Here is a 24,324-nt window from a genome sequence, read left to right as displayed (position 1 = left end):
GTATACGCCAACCATGGCATGTGTTACTGTTAGACTACTCAATAGCGCCATCGCCACTAGAGAGAAAGATCCGTCTGTCCGGAGGACTCTTTTATAAAATTTGCCATTAACGCTGTCCTCAGAGGGGATCCGTGAAGCCAGACGCAGTCTCCGCGGAACATTCCCCGACGGACAGATACAGACCGATCTTTCGCTCGGTCAACATCGCCACTAACTGCGACCAGCCCCAAACGGAGCGTCCCGGGGGCACATCGCCACTAACAAAGGGCCACTGCACTGACTGAAGATAAAAGAATATGCCTCCTTACCTAAGTAGCATTCTCGATCTTTATCACTTTTAACGCTGTCCCATGTAAATTGATCAGCACCACCTCTATTTCCACCTCTGGGTACATAATACATTGTAGTAGCTAGAACTTGTTGTTAGTAGGGCTTTAGCGATGGCCTCGATGCTCTCAATAGGTCAAGCCAGCCCGGCCCTGGCCCCGGTCCGCCCGTGCATGAGCTGCCAAAGATTTACGGTGCTACTGCTCCAACTCGTACTCGGCGCGCGATCACCAAAAGTTTCCCCAGTGACTGGTTAGTTATGTTGTTGTTGAGTTTTTTGGCGTTTTTCGGTCAGACTTGACTATTTACGCCACTCTATACGGTGCGTTTGCAGTTGTGCTTGTGTACAGTGGCTGACTGAGGCTGGGGGTTGTTGCATTGTATGGGTGCGCAGTTTGGCTTGTTGACGAAGCTTCGTGTGTGTCACGTCGTCACTGCTGGTTGAAGTCGTTTGATGGCGCTCTTTATTCTGTGTCTTTGCTGTGCAACAGCTCCCGGCAGCAGCGTTTTTTTAGACGGCACAGATTGGGGCATGGCGCGTATTAAACCTATGGGAAACACGTTGGGTTAGGGTTAAGGGTTTAGGGTTAGGGTTAAGGGTTTAGGGTTAGGGTTAGGGTTTGATGGTTAGGGTTAGAGTTAGGGTTAGGGTCCCCAATCTGTGCCATCTAAAAAAAATAAAACACGCCTCCCGGCAAATATATTGTATTAATATATTAACATAAATAACTTAATTTTTGTGGTTAATTAAAACAAATTGCTGTCAACCTGAAACAGACTTTGGTTTTGAGGCATACACACCGGGCACTTTTATCATTATGCATGCTATTCCATAAACAGCAAGTGTTAACATATCAATACAAACTATGATATCCAATATTTACCAGTGCATCTAACAAAACAAATGATATATTTTTGTTGAGGATGATTCAATACATTACCTATAGTAATATTACTTACTCCAAGATAACTTTGCAACTGATTTCTGTATTCTTTGTAACCCGGACATTCTAGGAGGAAATGTTGCACCGTTTCTAATGTACCGCACTGAGAACATTTACCATCAATATGTTTCATTCAGTTAACAGCTTCCTACTCTTAATCTGTGAGGAATGTTCTCATCACGTCTGCAATACAGATTGCTTTTACATGTTTGCGTTATGTTTGGTTGTATGTGAAATAAAAATCGACCTCTTTCCGAGTTTTCCCATTGTAATTGCCACTGTTTCATTATATGATTGAATATAATAATATTCGTCTCACTTATGCTGCTACAGACTTCCGTTTCCTGAGTGTTTTTCAGCACGTTTTTTGCTAACGTGTCGACTTTGTCATTCCCTCTGATGTCACAGTGGGAGGGGATCCATTCAAAATTGACTTTAATTTGTTATTTTGTTAATGCGTATAATTTATGTCTAATCTCAATGTAAAAGGGGATGTAATTGAATCTTTCAAGTCACACAAAACGCTCAAAGAATCACAAAAAATGACTGAGTCGGTTATTTTGTTCTTTTCAATCCAATCTAATGCTATCTAGCTAATTGTTCGGCTCGGAATATTATAATTGGTGAAAGTTTATGAGCGATTTTTACTTCGTGCTTTGGTATGTATACTGCTGCGCTGGTGTTCTGGTGTTGGTCTTTTGATCCATCTGTATAGATGCGGGTGTATTTGTTCCATTTTTTCGTGAATAATGTTGAGCGTTAGGTTCGTTATGGCTGCGGTGGGGGTGTGTTTCTTTTCTATTTCGTCGTGGAGTTCGGTGGATACTAATGGGGGAGGCATGAGCCAGGGTGGTACATTTGCATGGGTTGACATGCGGCTTTCAGTTTCCCGAGAGAGATGAAGGACTCTTTTAATAAAAGGAGATTCGTCTTGGAAATCTAAAAGTTCGTATTACCAGCAAGGTAATATGGGTTCCCTGATTGGGTGATTTACTGGGTAGCTTTTTAACTTTGCTAAATATTTCGAACTCAACATTTTCCTTCTTAAGTCCAATGGCATCTCACCACACTCTGTTTGAAGTGCTGAAAGACAGGTGAAAAACGTTGTTCCGCTGCAAACTTTTAATGCTGAGTATTGTATAGTGTCTAATGTCTTGGTTGTAGTGGGTTTCGCCGAGTCGTATACTTCACAGCCGTAATCTAAAACGGGCCTTTGATAAGGGCGCGGTAAAGTAGGAGCATGAGGCGGTATCGGAGCCCTAGTCTGTGTCGGTTAGACACTGTCTTGAGAACATTTACTCTTTTCATACATCTCATCTTTCGATTTTTATTGAGGGGCGCTGATACCGTCGGTGAGAGAAAACCATACATTTTGTTTTACTAGGGGACAGTTTTGCTCCCCATGTGTTACACCAGACATTTATGTTATTGAGGTCTGACTGTATTTGGTGACTTATACAAAAGCTATATTTATACTTGATTTCCAGATTGCTACATCATCGGCGAACTGAGATACTCATGCTCTGAGGTAGGTCATTGACAAAGATATTGAAAAGAGATGGGCTTAATACGCTACCATGTGGAATGCCATTGATCTGGGGGCAGACGTTGGACAGACAATTCTTTACTCTTACTTTGAATGTACGGTGTTTAAGAAAAGCTCTGAGCCACAAGGTTGTATGTTTTGAAAGGCCAGTGTTTAACGCTTTCATTGCTCGTAACTGAAGTACAATACTACAAAGCCGTTTCAAAACAGCTTTGCGTTTATCAACTTCCAAAAGGATTTTACAAACAGGTTTCTGAAAACCTGTTTAGGAAACTCGTTTGGATAGCCACAAATTTGGGGCTTTCGAAAAGGCTTTCCTAAAGGGCTTTCAAACCAGCTTTGCGTTTATCAACTCGTGAAAATTCCTTGAAAGCTGTTTGGATAACCTGTTTCTGCCGAGAAAGGAGAGTTGATAAACGTACCCTTTCGTTAAGGCTTTCCTAAAGGACTTTCAAAACAGCTTTGCGTTTATCAACTCGTAGAAATTCCTTGAAAGCTGTTTGGATAACCTGTTTCTGCCGAGAAAAGGAGTTGATAAACGCACCCCATAGGCTGCGTTTATCAACTTTCCCCTGTTTAAACGACTTTCGAAAGCCCTTTTGATAACCCTTTCGATAGCCCTTTCGAAAGCCTTTTCCATCGCCCTTTCGAAAACCCTGTCCACTCCCTGAACTATTAATGTGCCACTTGCTTTCGTCGGCTGCGTTTATCAACTTTCCCCTGTTTAAACAGCTTTTGTTGGCCATTCGATAGCCCTTTCGAAAGCCCTTTCCATAGCCCTTTCGAGAGCCCTTTCCAAAGCCCTGACTGCCTGTACTATTAATGTGTCGCTTGTCTTCTAAGAAGGGACGGCGAGTAAAAGCAATTACCATCATAAAGACATATCTTCCTTTGAGAGTGACGAGTCATGATACAATGCCACATGAATCAATTAACTTCCTATCTGTGAGGCAGCTCCGTTCAGCACGTACTCGTGTGCACTTTACGTGGCGCCCGTCTTTTCAGAAACCGGAAACGCATGGTTGCGTAACCGCAGTAGGGCGACCTAAAGGGCTTCCAAAACAGCTTTGCGTTTATCAACTTCGAAAGGCTCAATTACAAACAGGTTTCTGATAACCTGTTTAGGAAACCTGTTTGGATAGTCACAAATTTGGGGCTTTCGAAAAGGCTTTCCTAAAGGGCTTTCAAAACAGCTTTGCGTTTATCAACTCGTGAAAATTCCTTGAAACCTATTTGGATAACCTGTTTCTGCCGAGAAAGGAGAGTTGATAAACGCACCCTTTCGTAAAAGGCTTTCCTAAAGGGCTTTCAAAACAGCTTTGCGTTTATCAACTCGTAAGAATTCCTTGAAAGCTGTTTGGATAACCTGTTTCTGCTGAGAAAAGGAGTTGATAAACGCAGCCATAGACACACATACACACACACCGTCTTCACATCATCTCGCCTTCCCCATTTCTCTCTCATCCCCGCCCCATTCGGCCACCTCCTATACATTAACCTAGGTTCGGTTGATTGTTTGTGGAACCACTGATGAGGGCACTGGTTCTCGTTCAATATTCTGTTTTGTCGATTCCAATAGCCCACCTGTTTTGACAGATTTGAATTTGAACCCGGAAAGTTTGTTATGATATTTATATTGTACAAATGCCTTTTATGATAATTCTATCACGTAATACTTCGTACAAGCTTCAGAGGGTTGCATATTCCTCGTGCTTTAGGCAGGAGCTTCACACAGGTGGAAGATTCAAAGTCTATTGTCATGATAATGAGTTTGAGTCTTCGAGTGTATATATCCCTTACGAAAAAGCCCTGTGGTACTCCTGTGGTAATTACCACAGGACGGTACCACAGGACAGTACCACAGGACAGTACCACAGGAAAGTACCACAGGACAGTACCACAGGACAGTACCACAGGAATTGTCCTGTGGTATTTTGGGACATACCACAGGACAGTACCAGAGGAATTCCTGTGCTATTTTGGGACGTACCACAGGGCAGTACCACAGGAAAGTACCACAGGACCGGTACCACAGAACAGTACCACAGGAATTCCTGTGGTATTTTGGGACGTACCACAGGGCAGTGCCACAGGAATTCTTGTGGTATTTTGGGACGTACCACAGGACAGTACCACAGGACTAGTACCACAGAACAGTACCACAGGAACTGTCCTGTGGTATTTTGGGACAGTACCACAGGTCGATCATTACCACACAGCATTACCACAGGGCAGTACCACACAGCATTTCCATGGTACCACAGGAGAGTACCACACAGGATAGCTCGAAAAAAAAAAATCTGGGAGAATTTTAGCCACATATCAAGGAATATTCCTGATAGGTGAGTGATGGATTTCAGGACAAACATGGCCCTACTTAATAACCTGTCCTACTCCTAACATATAACCTCAAACGAGAGTCTAATGGCCAAGTGCCAATCTAGTCCTATAATAGATCTATATAGTCATATTCTATTCCTAGGTAGCCATCATCTGTATCAGTACATATATATATATATATGACCGTCTATCCGCAAAGCATTAAGGCATGGTTACTAACTCGATTATACTTTATTATCAAGATATGAAAGTACACTTTCATAACAATATCTATGATATTGGAAATAACATAACATAATTAGACAATCTTTCATAAAGTTCAAAGTAAGTTCCATCATTAATACTTTGAATATTTAAGTCATATATGTATTTTCTAAAATCTAGAGTGCTTTTTATGAATATTCATGAGCTATGCAAAAATTTGTACCACAGGAGTACCACAGGAGTACCACAGGAGTACCACAGAAGTCCTTATGAAAATTCTCATGCTTTACATCAGCACTTTCACTAAATAGGTAATACTGTAGGAGTATAGGACAGGATAAGTAATGGCAAATCAATTGTTATAATTCACAGCATAACTCATCTATCAATTTATTGAGGAATATTAACATGTGCTTTTTTGTTTGTATTTTTGTTATAAAGTTCAGTTGATTTTGCCTTACAATTTTCCTGTGTGGTACTCCTGTGTGGTACTGCTGTTTGATATTCTCCTGATGTGATAGTCCTCTGGTATAAAATGTTAAAAAAAAAAGAATATCCTGTAGCATTTTTCTGTGGTACTTACGAATTTAATTTGCTGTGTGGTACTTCTGTGTGGAATAGCACCATATTATGATTTTCCTGTGGGATTTTGGACAGTTCCTGTGGTACTCTCCTGTGGTATACATTGAAAATTACCACAGGATTCCTGTCGTACTGTCCTGTGGTACGTCCCAAAATTCCACAGGACAATTCGTGTGGTACTGTCCTGTGGTACGTCCCAAAATACCACAGGACAAGTCATGTGGTACTGTCCTGTGGTACTATCCTGTGGTACTTTCCTTTGGTACTGTCCTGTGGTACTGCCCTGTGGTACTGTCCTGTGGTACTATCCTGTGGTACTGTCCTGTCGTACGTCCCAAAATACCACAGGACAATTCCTGTGGTACTGTCCTGTGGTATGTCCCAAAATACCACAGGACAAGTCGTGTGGTACTGTCCTGTGGTACTATCCTGTGGTACTGTCCTGTGGTACTGCCCTGTGGTACTGCCCTGTGGTACGTCCCAAAATACCACAGGACAAGTCGTGTGGTACTGTCCTGTGGTACTATCCTGTGGTACTTTCCTGTGGTACTGTCCTGTGGTACTGCCCTGTGGTATTGTCCTGTGGTACTGCCCCGTGGTACTGTCCTGTGGTATGTCCCAAATTACCACAGGACGTATAGGAGGTGGATATTCCACGCCTCTCATCTTTTTTTTGTGTGTGTGAACGGCAGGAGGTTATACGTCTTCGTCTTATCATACACAGTTTCCCAACTACTAGTATGGATATGTCGGAAGTCGGGTGACAGTCGACGGGCCCAGTCCCGTCCACAGCTGCTGCGCCGTCGATGGCGGATTTCGAACTGTTAAAAACGCAACTAGCAGCTTTAATGGAGAACCAACCATCTGACGCTCAACATCCCGCCGGGCAGCATGCGAAGCATGTGCCCAAACTGTCGGCGGGCATCCTCGGCGTAGCCGGGATGACGGAGATGACTTGTTAAGCATCTTTGCGGAGGAGTCTGTTGTATCAGGCGTGTTGTCCCCCAGCCGTCAGGTCAGCTACGACCCAGAAGCGGACCTTGAGATTTTTTCCGCTGCACAAGTGAACAAAAACACTGGCTTTGACTCTGACGACGAATTATATGGTCATGGCCCCGAGGTGCTTGGAAAGCCCGTTTTTGACACACTTTCTACCCGGCTAACAAAAGCCGTGACCATGCCGCCAAAGACTGAGGGTGCGTTTATCAACTCCTTTTCTCGGCAGAAACAGGTTATCCAAACAGCTTTCAAGGAATTTCTACGAGTTGATAAACGCAAAGCTGTTTTGAAAGCCCTTCAGGAAAGCCTTTTACGAAACGGTGCGTTTATCAACTCTCCTTTCTCGGCAGAAACAGGTTATCCAAACAGCTTTCAAGGAATTTTCACGAGTTGATAAACGCAAAGCTGTTTTGAAAGCCCTTTAGGAAAGCCTTTTCGAAAGCCCGAAATTTGTTACGATCCAGACAGGTTTCCTAAACAGGTTATCAGAAACCTGTTTGTAAAAGCCTTTTGAAGTTGATAAACGCAAAGCTGTTTTGAAAGCCCTTTAGGTCGCCCTACTACGGTTACGCAACCATGCGTTTCCAGTTTCTGAAAAGACGCGCGCCACGTTAAGTGCACATGAGTACGTGTACACAGGTGTATACATACAGCTGTGTGTAATGCACGCATATGCTTGGAACAAGGAGGTGTTTCTCTCACCAACAAGGTTTGAGAAATAGAGTAACAACAGTCTCATTCCCTTTGATCCCATGTCTCATGCCGCCACTCAGAAATATTTGAAGTATGTGCTAAACTGGAGCTGCCTCACAGATAGGAAGACAATTGATTCATGTGGCATTGTATCATGACTCGTCACTCTCAAAGGAAGATATGTCTTTATGATGGTAATTGCTTTTCGCCGTCCCGTCTTAGAAAACAAGCGGCACATTAATAGTACAGGCAGTCAGGGCTTTGGAAAGGGCTCTCGAAAGGGCTATGGAAAGGGCTATGGAAAGGGCTATCGAAAGTTGATAAACGCAGCCGACGAAAACAAGCGGCACATTAATAGTACAGGGAGTAGACAGGGCTTTCGAAAGGGCTATGGAAAGGGCTTTCGAAAGGGCTATGGAAAGGGCTATCGAAAGGGGTATCGAAAGGGCTTTCGAAAGTCGTTTAAACTGGGGAAAGTTGATAAACGTAGCCTATGTGTCTTGAAAAACTAGATAAGCAATATCTGACGCCTGCAAACGCCCCGGCGCTGTGTGCTCCCTGTGTCGATGAACAGCTATGGGCGTCCATTCCTACCAGAGCTAGAGCGGCCGACTCTCGAGCCCAAAAACTTCAAAAAGCCGTAGTGCGAGGAATGATCCCTTACGCCCATATTCTGGCAGAACTTCATGATGCCGCCGACGACAAGAGGGCAGTTGATGTGAGCCGCGTCAAACGATTGGCGCTGGACGGGATAACGCTGGCGGGTCACGCCACGTATGAAATCTCGATGAAGCGCTGAGAAGATTTAAAGCCATCTTTCAACCCAAAGTATCGGGGCATTTGCAGCCGAACCGTGCAAGTAGGTCAGACACTTTTCGGTGGCGACCTTTCGGCGACCATGAAATCAGTGGGAAATACTTATTTGGTGGGGCAGAAGATCGCCCCGTCGGTAGGAAGATACCGCCGCCGTTTCGGCAACCTCACGAGTGGCAGACGTCCGGCGTTTCGCCCGTATGACAACCACCGCGATACGCGGTCAGGCAACCGTCACGGATGACTTTTGTGAATTATTGAGAAAATGAAAGCACATCGAAATATATTACATAATATGGTATCTGAAGTAGCTGACTCTTTTGGGTCAATTTCTCCAGTTTGAGGGCAAGTGGTAATGCAGAATATACTCCCATCATTGAAATATGCGACATATCTCAACAATGATGATTACGATGACGCAAATGAGGATGATATCCATGATGATCACAATGACGACGATGGCAAAGATCACAAAGACGATGAAGACAACGTTGATGACGATGATGATTACGAAGATGATGTCGATGTCGACCACGAAGACGACGTCGATGTCGACCACGAAGACGACGTCGATGACGATGATTACAAAGATGACGCTGTCGACCATGAAGACGACGTCCATGACGATGATTACAAAGATGTCGATGTCGACCACGAAGACGACGTCGATGACGCTGCACCCCACCCCCTGGGTGTGGCACACTCTAGGGGGGCATTTCATGAAGCATTTTGTCTGACAAGTTGTCGGACAAATTGGGCTCTCTTGTAACAGTTTGTCAGAAAAATATCCGACCAAAATGCTTCATGAAATGCCCCCTAGGTCTGCACCCCACCCCCTGGGTGTGGCACACTCTAGGTCTGCACCCCATCCCCTGGGTGTGGCACACTCTAGGTCTGCACCCCACCCCCTGGGCGTGGCACACTCTAGGGGTGGTATTCTGTAAGGATCCTAGGACAGCTCTCGCTCCTAAATACGCGATTGGTATTCTGTAACACCGCGCGTAGGAGAAGAAATAGGATAGTGACGTCAGGGATCCTTATTTCTCTCCCAGCTTAGGATAGGGGCGTAACTTGATATGTTAATTAGATATAATTAGATGTTAATGAGATCTTAAGATAAGTGGTATTCTGTAAGCACAAGTAGGATCTCAACACAAAATAAATCAAAAGTACATTATGTACACAATAACAACAAAAGCTATTACTGTTGTATTATGATTATTATTATTATAATAATGATAATAATAATTATTGTCGTTATCAATATTATCATTATTATTATTATTATTATTATCATTATTATTGTCATTATTGTTGTTATCATTATTATTATGCTCAACGTCGGCCCGAACGTCATGCGGACGCAGTGCAAGTATCAAACCTACCTTCGCCGCCCACATTACGTGACCCTCGAAGTCGTTGCTATGAAGATCTAGTAACCAAAGAAAAAGAAACGTACGCAGTGCGCTTCAGGTCGCATGAAAAATAAAGCAGAGGCGGCGGAACGTTTTTTAAAAGCGTGGGGGCCTACTTCCGGGTTTCATGAGCTAACAAGAAAAAAAAAGAAAAAAAAAGGTCCTCAGCTCCTCTCTCCTTTCCATTTCTGGGTTTCTTCAGCAAGCTGACAAGCGAATAAAAAAAAAAAAAAAAGGTCTACAGTGGAAAAACATAACCTTTACCGCGCTCACACTTCAAGATCTCTATCTATTTCTATTTAGTGCCACTTACGTACTTCCGGGTTAAAAAAATTTGTGGGGGCCCAAAGTGATGACACCTTATGTATTTCTTTGTATGGTGCACAAAAAGTGGGGGCCTGAGCCCCCACGGCCCCCACGGTTCCGCCGGCCATGTAAAGTACTAGTAACGCAACGATCCATACTGTCACATTGTTAAGACGTACGTAGTGTGTGACGCAACCCGGTGACCTAACAGTCCATGTGCATGGGTTAATTTTTTTTTCAAATGTAGTGAACTTACGTGTTATACAGCTCGTTATTCCGAAGGTTCGTTATTCCGAAGGCTCTTCAGTCCGAAGATTCTTTATTCCGAATATTCGTTATTCCGAATTTCATTTTCGAATTAACAAATCTTGGAAATAACGAACCTCCAAAATAACGCCACAAATGTTCGGATCATAACGAACCTTTTTTTCATTTTCGGATTAACAAACCTCTAGGTATAGGGAATTTGTGTGTTTCGGTTTAACGAACCTTCGGAATAACGAACCTTCGGAATAGCGAACCTTCGGAATAACGAACAGCACCCGTCTAGGTTAGGATATCATGGAGCTATAGCAGCTCCATGTTTATATCTTTGTTTAATCTATCAGTAATCTCCTTTATTTATTCTGTTATCATTGCCCTGCATGTAAGTCTATAGTACCATAAAGATAGGGGAGAGCTAGCGGGGTTAATTAAGTGGGGAAAAAATTGTGATTTTATAAAGTTTCTCGAATAACTTTCTGATATTTAGAGTGGGGCACACATGTATCGGACCCAAAGACTTTTGATGCTATAGCCACATAACGGGTTGCTACGCTATATTCCTATAAGTGTCGTATTTGTGTTATCATTGTTTTGTTTTTTTTCCTATGGGAGAAGTGGAACATTGGTTTGGTTTAAGTGGGACAAACAGTAACAATAAGCAAGACATTATTATTACAAGCATATCGATCATAGAGTAATGTGAGCGCATGTGTGTGTGTGTGCATCTATTATCATTATTTCTTTAATATTCATTTAAGAAAATCTAATATATTTTATAATAACTTTGAATTAAGGGCGAAGTTTGGCATGCAGTGATGATATCCCAGTTTACCCCAACATATCCTCCAAAAGTTCAAAATTTGAGCTAATTTCTGCAAAAACTTTAAAAGCAAATTAATGGAAATCGTAAGGTCACATTTATTATGGTGGGCTAAGTGCGTGCTAAAGCTTTCATAATCAAAATTGTATTCTTAACTGTAAAATTAGACTGACAATGCATTTTTAACTCCTCGTACAGTAGAGCTGCGTGAAGCGCACTCTTGAGCAATGTAGATCTTGGGCGCGCATTGCGTAAAATTAGCCAGATGATTGGCTTATAGATATTGCGTCGGGTGTGTCCTGCCTTTCCTCATTAATATTCATTATTCATAGATGACTGTCCTAGGATAGGCTTAGGACAGACTTACAGAATACCGATTTTGCCTGTCCTAAGGGTATCCTATTTTCTGTCCTACGCGCGCTCCTAGGGTCGAAATAAGGATCGCGCTTACAGAATACCACCCTAGGTCTGCACCATAAATTTGCACCATGTGGTATACCATAGAACATGCATCTACCATAGAGATGTACCATATGCAGTCTACTCACCTTGTATCTACACCATATGGTGTACCACAGAACGCATATCTACCATACAGATGTACCATATGCACTTTATTCACCATAAATTTGCACCATGTGGTGTACCATAGAACATGCAGCTACCATAGAGATGTACCATATGCAGTCTACTCACCTTGTATTTACACCATATGGTGTACCATAGAACGCATATCTACCATACAGATGTACCATATGCACTTTATTCACCATAAATTTGCACCATGTGGTATACCATAGAACATGCATCTACCATAGAGATGTACCATATGCAGTCTACTCACCTTGTATCTACACCATATGGTATACCATAGAACAAGCATCTACCATACAGATGTACCATAAGCACTTTATTCACCATAAATTTGCACCATGTGGTATACCATAGAACATGCATCTACCATAGAGTTGTACCATATGCAGTCTACTCACCATGTATCTACACCATATGGTATACCATAGAACAAGCATCTACCATACAGATGTACCATATATGCAATATTCCCACCATATATTTACACTATATGGTATACCATAGAGCAATCATCTACCATAGAGTTGTACCATAGATTTACCATACACCATAGAGCCATACCATACATGTACCATACATTTTTTTTTTTTTTGTAAGGGGACCTCCACAGAGATCGTTCCGGCCTGCCACGATCTCTTGTCCTCCCCCTCCGAGATTTCGGGAGACTGCTGGCCAGCAGCGAAATGCCCGTGACGACTCTTCAAAAAACTAGTAAGTTCAAAACAGCTACAATTCCAGGCAGGAAGACTCAGGTTCTTCAGACACGCTTGGTCGGCTATAACATCCAATCAGTGGGTAATTGATGCCATCACTGGCTACAAAATAAATTTTGATTCTACTCCTAAACAATCACGAAACTCCCTTTCCTTTCCTTTCTCCCACGAGGAGAAAGCTGCCATCGAAAAAGAAGTCAATTTGCTTTGCCAGAAAGGTGCAATTAGCGAAATTGCTAAGGGAGATGTTGCCTTCTTATCCATTATATTCACAGTTTCTAAAAAATCAGGAGATCTCCGACCAATTATCAATCTGAAGAACCTGAACGCCTTTGTAAAACAAGAACATTTTAAAACGGAAACGTTCAGAGATGTTAAGGAACTGCTATCGCCATTCGATTATTTAACGACAATTGATTTGAAAGACGCTTATTTCACAATTCCAATGGCTGATAAGCATCGAAAGTTTCTATGTCTTTCATGGAATGGAAAATTCTACTGTTTTAATTGTTTACCTTTCGGCCTATGCTCGGCCCCACGAGTTTTTGCTAGAGTCATGAAACCTGTCATTTCGTCCCTTCGATGTAAGGGAATTCGTGCAGTTATTTATTTGGATGACATTCTCATTTTTGCACGTTCCCAAGAAGAGAGCGCACAAAATACTACATGTGCCGTCGAATTGTTGACAAACTTAGGGTTCCTAGTCAACTTCGAGAAATCAAGCACTACACCTAAGACGGCTTTGATTTATTTGGGTCTCCAGCTAAATTCCGTTGAAATGACAGTTAGTCTTCCTCTCGGAAAAGTGGTGAAATCAAAGAGTTGCGGTCAAATTCTGTTATCGTCTAACCGAGTTGCTATCAGGGACCTGGCAAAGTTTATTGGTTTGATTATTTACACTTTTGATGCGATCCCTACGGGGCGGCTGCATTTTCGCACATTAGAATGGTTCAAGACAAAGAAGCTTAAGACATCAAACGGAAATTTCAACACTCGTGTCCAGCTGGGGGAAAACGAGCTCCGGGAGATAGCCTGGTGGGTTTCGCAGCCTTTTGAAAGTTTTCAGACATGCTTAGTTTTGCCCGACATATCCATGGCTGCGTTTATCAACTCCTTTTCTCGGCAGAAACAGGTTATCCAAACAGCTTTCAAGGAATTTCTACGAGTTGATAAACACAAAGCTGTTTTGAAAGCCCTTTAGGAAAGCCTTTTACGAAAGGGTGCGTTTATCAACTCTCCTTTCTCGGCAGAAACAGGTTATAGTAGGCTTGCTAAGGGCGAAAAACGGGGTGATCGCTGCATTTTATAGTACAAATGCCCTATTTGGCACACATGTTCCTCTGTACAATTGAATTTTTTTTTTCATCTAAAGAGACAATCTGTATCTATACAAATAAGCCTTAATTTGCATAATTTATGCAAAAATACATATGAAAATTATTTAAAAATATATGTGCATCCAGCGGAAATACCTAATTTGGTAGAAGTATTCTATAGAGTATGTGGAAACAATTCCTGCAAAAATTGATTTCATACCTATGTAAATAAACATAAAATTTGCATAATTACGCAAGTTATCGTGCAAAAATCTTCAGCACTGGATCTTGTAGTACAAAGTTTGAACCTGAGATGGATGTTCCTTGGGTCAAAAGTAAATGATTCATCTGAAGAGACAAACTGTCTCTATGCAAACAACCTGTTATTTGCATAATATGCATATCAATACCTACACATCTATAGATAATCAGAACAAACAAAAAGCCTTAGTGAAGCCTAATGAAACTCCCTTTAAATCTCGGTTCGGTGTAAAAATGGCAGAGGTAAAAATGGCAGGGGTAAAAATGGCAGGGGTAAAAATGGCAGGGGTAAAAATGGCAGAGGTAAAAATGGCAGAGGTAAAAATGGCAGGGGTAAAAATGGCAGGGGTAAAAATGGCAGAGGTAAAAATGGCAGAGGTAAAAATGGCAGAGGTAAAAATGGCAGGGGTAAAAATGGCAGGGGTAAAAATGGCAGGGGTAAAAATGGCAGAGGTAAAAATGGCAGAGGTAAAAATGGCAGAGGTAAAAATGGCAGCGGTAAAAATGGCAGAGGTAAATAATTATGTGGTAAAAATGTCAGAGGTAGAGTTGTCAGTGGTCGAAATGTCAGTGGTCAAAATGCTAGAGATAAAACATGCCATTGATAAAAATTTAGTCGTTGAAATGCAAGAGGACGAGGTAAAAGTGACAGAGAATATTTTTTTTCTTCATGTTTCTGACACCTTTCTCGCAATACGCGCTTTTCGTGCCTTCTCCTGAAATAAAGCACAGGGAGACCGGGGAGAAATGGGACACTCATGTAACTTGAAAAATGCTCGGCCAGGCAACAATCCAATTATATCAGTAAAAGATGAGCCTCGGTATACACCTAAAATGGACATATTAAAATATTATACAGCTCTATAGGTATCTTGTCCGTAAAATATCAAACTTACTTTAGATCTGGTAGGTCCTATACTAGGTTAATAAGTATTTTAAAAAGTGTGCAAACTTCTGAAAATAAAATTGCTTGATAACAGACATGCAGGTATGAAAAATTGGCAGGGATCTTTTACTGTTTCTGTTACCACTGGGAGAAATTTAAAAGGGCAGTGTTACATTTCTCCCCGCGGCACATGTAAAGAGAGTCTTGCAGAGCTTCAGCGATCCCTGTGTAAATTGAATCGCGATCATAGTGTCATAGGCGGTGATTTCAATCTATACCTGGATGGGGTTGGATTGGATTTTCTTACTGTTGTTGCATAAGGAGGGAACAACGTCATTTTCGGTGGCTGAATCTACCAATCTTTAGCAACACACCATGTTGATAACATAATGGAATCTGACTTTGGAGCAACAGCTAAGTTTGAAAGGCATCAAACATTTACATTTTTTTCGCCTGCGGATTCATTCAACAATGATTGAAAGAAATCCCGTGGCAAACTATCAGTTTTTACTCTCACTAGAACAGTTTATTGCTAAAGTTCGTCTCCAGTTTTAATAGGCATAAGTTTGTAAAGTGACTACAAAGTGTTCATTAAACTTCGAGATATTTGTTTTTGCGCCATGTGATGCTTGAACAATGTAATAAAATATTTTGCAAGAGCTTATTTATTTTTGCGCCATGTGATACTTGAACAATGTAATAGAATATTTTGCAAGAGTTTACTTATGTCTGCCGATACATCTGCTGTAGTTTATTTTTGGCGTTTTGTATTTTTACTTCTACATTATGTCGTGATCAGGCCTTGTGAGATAAACAGGCTCCTACGAAACCTGAATGTGAGAAAATAATATTGAACAGGTGAAAAATTAGTGGTTTGCTTCGACTATGTCTCCTTCACTTCTTTACACTAAACAGTTCAAAAAATGAAAAGTAATGACAATATACTAGCCTGGACGTGAGCGGAATTCGTTTGTGTAAGAGTGTGTATGTGAGAGTATGTATATCTGCGTATATGTTTATACCAAAAGTGGGTTCGTGTGTGTGTGTGTGTGTGTGTGATAACTTCATTGGGCGAAATAACGTAGGATTATACTGTTTAAGGGTTTTGCATCATTGTTGGAATGCCCTTATAATGATAAATGATAATAATAATAATAATAATAATGATAATAATAATAATAATAACAATATTACTGAATAATGAAAATAATTTCCCATAGGCCTACTAGGCTCTTAGCTGGTTTATTATTTCTCTGCACACAGACAGATTACGCCACTGCACTTGAATCAAACTCAGAATAATGAGAGTGCTCTAATCTTTTTAAAACATAATTAAATCAATATTCTTCAAATCTGCAATTTGGATTTGTTAATTCGAGAAATACATTTTGCTCTGACTAGGATATCATTCAAGACCTCTTCATACGTTTATATCTGACGAAATCGCTCTCATTACTTCTGACATTTTACCTCTGCCATTTTACCTCTGCCATATTTACCTCTGCCATTTTTACCCCTGCCATTTTTACCTCTGCCATTTTTACCCCTGCCATTTTTACCCCTGCCATTTTTACCCCTGCCATTTTTACCCCTGCCATTTTTACCTCTGCCATTTTTACCCCTGCCATTTTTACCTCTGCCATTTTTACCTCTGCCATTTTTACCTCTGCCATTTTTACCCCTGCCATTTTTACCCCTGCCATTTTTACCTCTGCCATTTTTACCTGGCACCTAAATCTCAACCTAGATAGATATAGCCCGTTAGAAACCCTTTATGAAAGAAAATGAGAAAAGAATTTGAATAATTGAACCATCATTACCAGCTAATTTACATTATTACTAAAGAAAGTAAAGTAAAACATTATTTTCAAAGTTTTTCTTACAGTCTAAGAACTGCATTTTATGATGAAAACTATGGAAGTAGTATGCATTTCTTTTAGGCAAAAGGAAATGGTTTGTAATATCAAAACACTATTTGTCTATGCAAATACCACCTAATTAGCACATTGTGCATATTAATACCCGAATGTACCAGAAGTCAATGGTCAAGGTCGACTTAAGAAATTGTATCAGTTTACGCGATAACTCAAGACTGGATTATGCAAATTTCACCAAACCTGGTCCAAAGATGACGTATGATGGGGCTAGTGATTAAGCAGTTTTTAAGTAAAATCGGCAAGAGGTCAAAGGTAAAAAAGTTCAAGGTCAATGCTAAAATTTTATTATTTTCCTCATATCTACGCAATGTCTGAAGGTACTTTCTTCAAACTTAGTGACTGCATACAATGTACTACCAAAATAAGATTCACCAGAGTTTCAGGTCAAGAGGTCAAAGGTCAAAGTTCAGGTGAAAATGTTAAAATTTCACTTTTTTTCTCTGTATCTCGCAAATGGTTCAAGGTGTCTTCATGGAACTTGGTACTGGCAGGGATTTTCTAGGGAATTTAGGGGTCATTTGTCAAAGATCAAGGGTCAAAGATCAAGGTAAATTTGGCTCTCACAATTTCACTATTTCCCTCATGTTTTTGCAATGCTTGTGGGATTTTTCTTGAAACTTAATGATTATATACATGTATTACCTTATGGATATTCTCTGAGAAATTTCCTGCCAAAATGTCAAAGCACTGATGACAGTGCTATATTTCACTTTTTCTTTCATATCTTGAATGTGAATCAAGGTATCACGAAACTTAGTAAGTACATATTTGCGCATGTTCTACTTGACAGTGATACCTTTGTTGATTATCGAAAAAATGCTAAGCCTTCCCCCTCTCAAGTGCTTATGTTTCCTCTTGATAAGTAGGAAAGGACATGGAATTCAGTGACATGGTATAGTCATCACGATCATTACATTTAATGTATGGGTCGCATGGAAGTTAATTTTGATGCACACATGTATAACCTCTGACATTCTTACCTTTTACATTTTTACCTGTGTATTTCTTTTAATTTAACCTCAGACATCTTTACACTAAACCAGTCAACATAATTATTTTTTGGAAAAAGCTTCAAGATCATGTAGGTCATGATCATCTATACAGGCATTAGCTGATATGTGGAGGAATATAACATTCTTTGGACCGCCAGGGAGTTACATTATCCCAAGGGAAAACAAGTAAGTTGTAAGTTCTTAATGTGTGCAGATACCCTTGCATCCACAAAATTTGCACAAGTTTATAATCAGTTTGATGTAAAAAGCCTCTTATTCGCTTGATTGCCTACAAAATACAATGAAAATCAGAATTCACACTCTCACTATGGTAGTGTTTTTTGTAATGAGATTCTAACCATGACCTCATAGTGGGGTGGCTTAGTGAAATTATCGTGACACGGCGGACAAAAGCATGATTTTTTCACCAAAGGTACTTCATGATGTACCTTCTCAAAAAATAGGGTGCTCCAAGAAAATTGATGCTGGGAAGGAGGTCAGAGGTCAAAGGTCAATGACCTTTATTTGTGAAATAGGTTTTTTGGCTATTTCTCAGGTCAGGAATATCCAATCTGGATAAAACTTGGCAGGAAGAATATTGAGAACAAGTAAAATATTTTGATTGAATTTGGGGTGAATTTTCCAAAGGTCAAAGGTCAAAGGTCAATGAACTTTTTCTAAAAATCATGTTTTTGTTTATTTCTCCAGGTAGGAAGATTCAATTTTCACAAAATTTGATATGAACGTTATATAGAAGGTACCAAGAGTATAAACCAGGGGTCAAATATAATTGTTGATTTGTGCGTTGCCATGGCAACCCAAAACGAGGGTTTTTGATTGAAGTTAGTTACAGGAGGCTATTTTCCAGTTTGGAAGAGATTCCATTTGAATAGGTACAACTGATCAACGGGATGTATAGAGGTTTGAAATACTTTTCATTAGTGTTAAGTGGTATGTTGCCATGGCAACTACATATATAGATTTTGGTTAAACTTAAAGGAGACTTCAGAACTCATGAATTTGAAGAGATTTCCATCAGGGTTGGTATAATTGATCAACAAAAAAGTCGCCAGACAAAGATTTGTCACCTTTATAGCATGTGGGTTGAGTGAATGCAGCAACAATAGTAGAACACATCAGTGAGAGTTTGAGGAAAATTGGACAATCCGTTCTAAAGTTATGAATTTTTGAAGTTTCTGCTCATGCAGTCGAGGCTGGATGAGAAGACTACTATACCTTGTAATGTCACATGTGTACAACGATATAAAGAATGAATAAAGAAAATTCAACATAAATTATTTTCGCTTACAAAAGGATACTCGACTTCTCTTTCAGAAGGCAGGGGGAATAATTTTACCCTTGACATACGTAAGTAGCAAGTCAAAGAAACTATGTGAACTTTATTCAAAAAGTATGGTTTTGTGAAATTCTCATTTCATTTTCCTTAGAATGTGTGCATGTGACATCATACACTGTGGTAGTCTTTTCATCCAGCCGCGACTGTGCAGATACCTTAAAAAATCATAACTTTTGAACGGATTGTACGATTTTTTCCAAGCTTTCTGTGATGTGTCCTACTAATATTGTTGTATTCACTGAATCCACGTGCGCATGAAAGTGGACTTGTCCTTTAAGGACAGATTCTGAAAGAGCAGACTGTAAGCTTTAAAATGATGTATCACACAATTCAAAGGGATTCCCCTAACCTATCTAAATAATAATACCGGTACTGGAAAGAAAGCACACACTCTGGATAAGTATGAACTGAGAAAAGAGGCTGCATTGTCTATTTTAGCGTTTAATCTTTACCAAGCTGTCTCATGTCATTATGTTCATCTTTTCTTCCCCCCTCCAATTTTCATTTGAGTTTGCCATTATTAATTTTTGATGATAAGAACGATGCCACAAGGCATTGTTTCTTAAAAATGCTTCAACTGCTCCTTCAGGTCCAAAATCTACATCAATATATATTATTTTCCTGATCTCCTCAACATTTTCCAAAAATAAAGCATACACCTTTTATGCACTGAGTCCTCCTTTTTGTGGATAATTAAAGGCAAAAACCCAAAATTAGTGCTTGAAAATTATTCTTAAGTGTAAGTTACGGATACAAAGAACCTCTGTAAAAAATGAATCTGTATAATCAATGTTAAGTATTGTTAATAACACAAAATGTGAACAATATTTCTATGATAACATGTTTCCAGACTAAACCGTCCGCATTTATGCTTTAATGAGAAAAATACTGATATCTCTTTATATGTTTGCTTTGATTGCAAAAACTGTATATGGTAGGATGTCTTGTGATACAACTGGGGGGCATTTCATGAAGCGTTTTGTCAGATATTTCGTCTGACAAAATGTTAAAAGCTACTGAAATCCTTGCATCTGATTGGCTGAGAGCATTTTTGTCCGACAAGTTGTCGGACAAAAATGCTTCATGAAATGCCCCCCAGGGGGGCATTTCATGAAGCAGTTTGGTCAGATATTTTTCTGACAAACTGTTACAAACTACAGAAATCCTTGCATCTGATTGGCAGAGAGCAAATTTGTCCGACAACTTGTCGGACAAAATGCTTCATGAAATGCCCCCAGACCTACACATATTATGCATAAAATGTGATATCCTGAACATTTTTTTTTTCAAGTCACTCTCCAAAAAGTGTATAATATAGGACCTTTAAGTTTTTCTTGTGTTTGTTCCTGGCAGATTACTAGTACACAAATGCTCCAATCCATGATGACCTAACGGAAATTAAGGAAATTAAAATGAATATACTGAAAACCAAAACTACAAATACTAATAACTTACTTCATTCTTCTCTCCCCACCCCACCCCACCCCTTCTTTTTGGTTTCTTGATATACTCGTAGATCTAGCTGACTTTGATAATTGTCATTATGTAACATCATCTTCAATTGACAAGGCGATAAAACTTAACAATCATTTCATTATGCTGCTCGACTAATGGGGTTAGTTGAACTATATTGTTTTTAATGTACTATACTTTTTCCTCCTATCAATCACATGTATTTTGGGTGGAATGTATTTTGACATAAAGCATCATAGAATCAACCGCCTTTGGGGTCGGGAATTTTGTCATATCATATTGTGATTTAGATTCTGCTCTATGCCGATTTTGTTTTATTTCTATCAACTTTTTAAACTTCCCCATAGACTTTGTTCACCAGCCAACTACATCCCACCCTCTTTGGATAATGTGAACCAATCAAACATTGCTTTTACTTTTTAATAACATGTCTATACATAGCTATCAGACCAAAAATATTCAAACCGCTTTAAGTCTTTATGAGTGAAATTACAAATATCAATATATTTTTAAAAATATTCAAATTGTCTAAATTCAACTTCATCTATGAAAATAGACTTTTAACCTTTTTAAACATTTGAATAACCCCCACAAGAAATAAGAAACATATAAAGAGGGGAGGTGCGGACTATAAAAATTGCTTACGGGAACCAGGTAATCCCTGCGCTAAACCTATGGAATTCACACAATCTTGGAGGAAACGGGTTAAATTTGTTAGGAAATATGTAGGTCAATACCCAAAACCTTAAGTTCTCAATGGAATATGCAGCTCTTCTACTGGTAAACTAGTAGTTCTGGGAGAAAAAATGAACTGTGACATAGTCCTACACCTGGCTCAGTCATTGCCCAAGATTTAAAGTATCTGAGCCAGAGTCACATGTCACTCTTTGCCATTTCTCTACAGGAGGTAGACAGTACTAAAAAAATCCTTTACCAGAAATTATAGGAAATTATTTAATGAAAAGGTGCTTAAGAAAACTGGACTATTCCAACACACCTCCCTCAGGTCTGCAACACAGACTAACCACCTGTTACCATAGGAAAGCCAGTAAAAATGGTGTATTACTGTAAACATGCACACAATATGTCGTATTATGGGTCTGAATTTTAAGACTAGCAACCATGTACATTGCATTGCATTGAAACCTGGCGAATGCCCTGTGTATAGTCTTTGAATTCAGACACTATTGTTATGTACAAATTAAGGGCATTTTCTCATCTTTTCTGTTAGCGGATTTCTTGGAGCACCCCCTAATTTTGATCCTCATATATATACAAATGTCTGAGGAAAAAATGACACTTTTGTCCGGCGTGTCACGATTATCAGTATATTTGTCACTAAGCCACCCCACTATCAGTTGTGTACTGTCTGCAAGGGAAAAACAGTCCTTTTGTAAACAATATTGTTACGATTTGCATCTGTTCATATGTAGGCCCTACTCTTAGATTTGCATAATCATATTTAAAGAGTGTCAATATCGATTGCTATTTTTTCCACCCTGCAAAGCATTTATGCAATGAGGGAAAATTAATAGCAAAAATTATTTCAATGATCAATATGTTTCGAAATTTCACGTCTGGTGTACTTATTTACATAATTTATGCATAAAATGCCTAAATTAATTAAATAATATGGAAACAATTTATGCAACTGAAAAGTGTTGTTGTGAGAATATTGTCTTATTCTATTAGCTTTTTGGATATTAAGTTCAAAGCGATCTAAGACATGTCACATTAAGGCTTTTTGTTTGTTCTGATGTAGGTATTGATAGGCATATTATGCAAATATACAAGTTGTTTGCATAGAAACAGTTTGTATCTTCAGATGAATCATTTACTTTTGACCCAAGGAACATCCATCCCAGGTTCAAACTTTGTACTTCAAGATCCAGTGCTTAATAGTTTGGAAATTCTCTCAAAAATGCAGATTTTTGCACAATAACTTGCGTAATTATGCAAATTTTTTCTTTATTTACATAGGTATGAAATCATTTTTTGCAGGAATTGTTTCCACTTACTTTATAGAATACTTCTTACAAATTAGGTATTTCTGCTGGATGCACATATATTTTTTATAATTTTTATATGTATTTCTGCATAAATTATGCAAATTAAGGCTTATTTGCATAGATACAGATTGTCTCTTTAGATGAAAAATTTTCAATTGCCCTAGGGAATATCTGTGCCAAGTAGGACATTTGTACTAAAAAATGCAGCGTATACCCCCTTAGCAAGTCTACTATTATCCAAACAGCTTTCAAGGAATTTTCACGAGTTGATAAACGCAAAGCTGTTTTGAAAGCCCTTTAGGAAAGCCTTTTCGAAAGCCCGAAATTTGTGACGATACAAACAGGTTTCCTAAACAGGTTATCAGAAACCTGTTTGTAAAAGCCTTTCGAAGTTGATAAACGTAAAGCTGTTTTGAAAGCCCTTTAGGTCGCCCTACTGCGGTTACGCAACCATGCGTTTCCACTTTCTGAAAAGACGCGCGCCACGTAAAGTGCACACGAGTACGTGTACACAGGTGTACAGTGTGTCTCTAAAAAAGTAAACCCAACTTCAACGGCAAATTTTCAGAAAACTATGAAATATTTACACATTATTTTTTCATGGTTAGATAGTCCAATAAGTCCTCGATTCAATGTTACCACGTAGGTTATGTAACTCTCATGCATGACTGAGCATGATTCAACTTAGTGAATGGGTGTGAAATCATCACTGTGGCTAGTTCCGTGATCAGCATACTTTCTCACATTATACCAGATGGCTCTTTTTGTTGGAGGCTGCCTGTCGGGGAACTGCACCCGAAAAGCCTCTTGAACTTCCACGAAACTTCTTGTTTCCTGGTATCGAGTTACCAGGAACACTCTCTGCTCAATTGTCAACTGTACCATGTTTGGAAAGCATGTGGAGTGTGAATGTGTCAGGAACAACCTTTGCTGAAGTTGTTAAAGTAATCATAGGCCTAACATGTGACAAAACTTTAACTTCAAATATGCCCTTCATGCATGACAATAGCAAGAAATAACTTGTCACAGTGATGATTTCACACCCATTCACTAAGTTGAATCATGCTCAGTCATGCATGAGAATTACATAACCTACGTGGTATCATTGAAAAGAGGACTTATTGGACTATCTAACCATGAAAAAATAATGTGCAAATATTTTATAGTCTTCTGAAAATTTGCTGTTGAAGTTGGGTTTACTTTTTTTAGAGACACCCTGTATACATACAGCTGTGTGTAATGCACCCATATGCCTGGAACAAGGAGGTGTTTCTCTCACTAACAAGGTTTGAGAAATAAGCCCTTTTTACACGTGTGTTTCTTAACCCCGGACTTTCTCTGACCCAGGACTATCGTTAGTCCCGTACCAATTTTTTCAGCTTTTTACACTCGCCAATTAGTCCCATACCATCTCTTGTCCGGGGCTAATGAGAAAACTGACCTTTTTACACTCGTATTTCTTAGCCCCGGACTTTCCAAACCACATGAATATTCATGATTACGCTGTGTACTGTATACGTACACACACGCACC

At 39.7% G+C, this 24,324-nt stretch overlaps 1 protein-coding gene and 1 pseudogene across 1 annotated transcript in view; one reads left to right on the top strand and one right to left on the bottom strand.

Annotated features, from left to right (window-relative positions):
• Positions 1–708, bottom strand: part of LOC139737940 (uncharacterized) — a 68,248-nt gene extending 67,540 nt beyond the window's left edge. The window contains exon 1 of the mRNA XM_071648604.1: positions 309–708. Within this exon, the coding sequence (XP_071504705.1) occupies positions 309–402 (94 nt within the window). The 5' untranslated portion in view covers positions 403–708. The remainder of the gene's footprint in view (positions 1–308) is intronic.
• On the top strand, positions 441–8,692 carry LOC139737935 (uncharacterized; annotated as a pseudogene).
• The last annotated feature ends 15,632 nt before the right edge of the window (positions 8,693–24,324 follow it).

The sequence above is a fragment of the Diadema antillarum genome, unplaced genomic scaffold (genome assembly GCF_040938485.1).
Source record: "Diadema antillarum isolate AM-2024a unplaced genomic scaffold, OU_Dant_1.0 seq00000716_RagTag, whole genome shotgun sequence".
Taxonomy (NCBI): domain Eukaryota; kingdom Metazoa; phylum Echinodermata; class Echinoidea; order Diadematoida; family Diadematidae; genus Diadema; species Diadema antillarum.
Note: the sequence above shows the minus strand (reverse complement) of the source record. Positions and strands in the feature narration are given on the sequence as shown.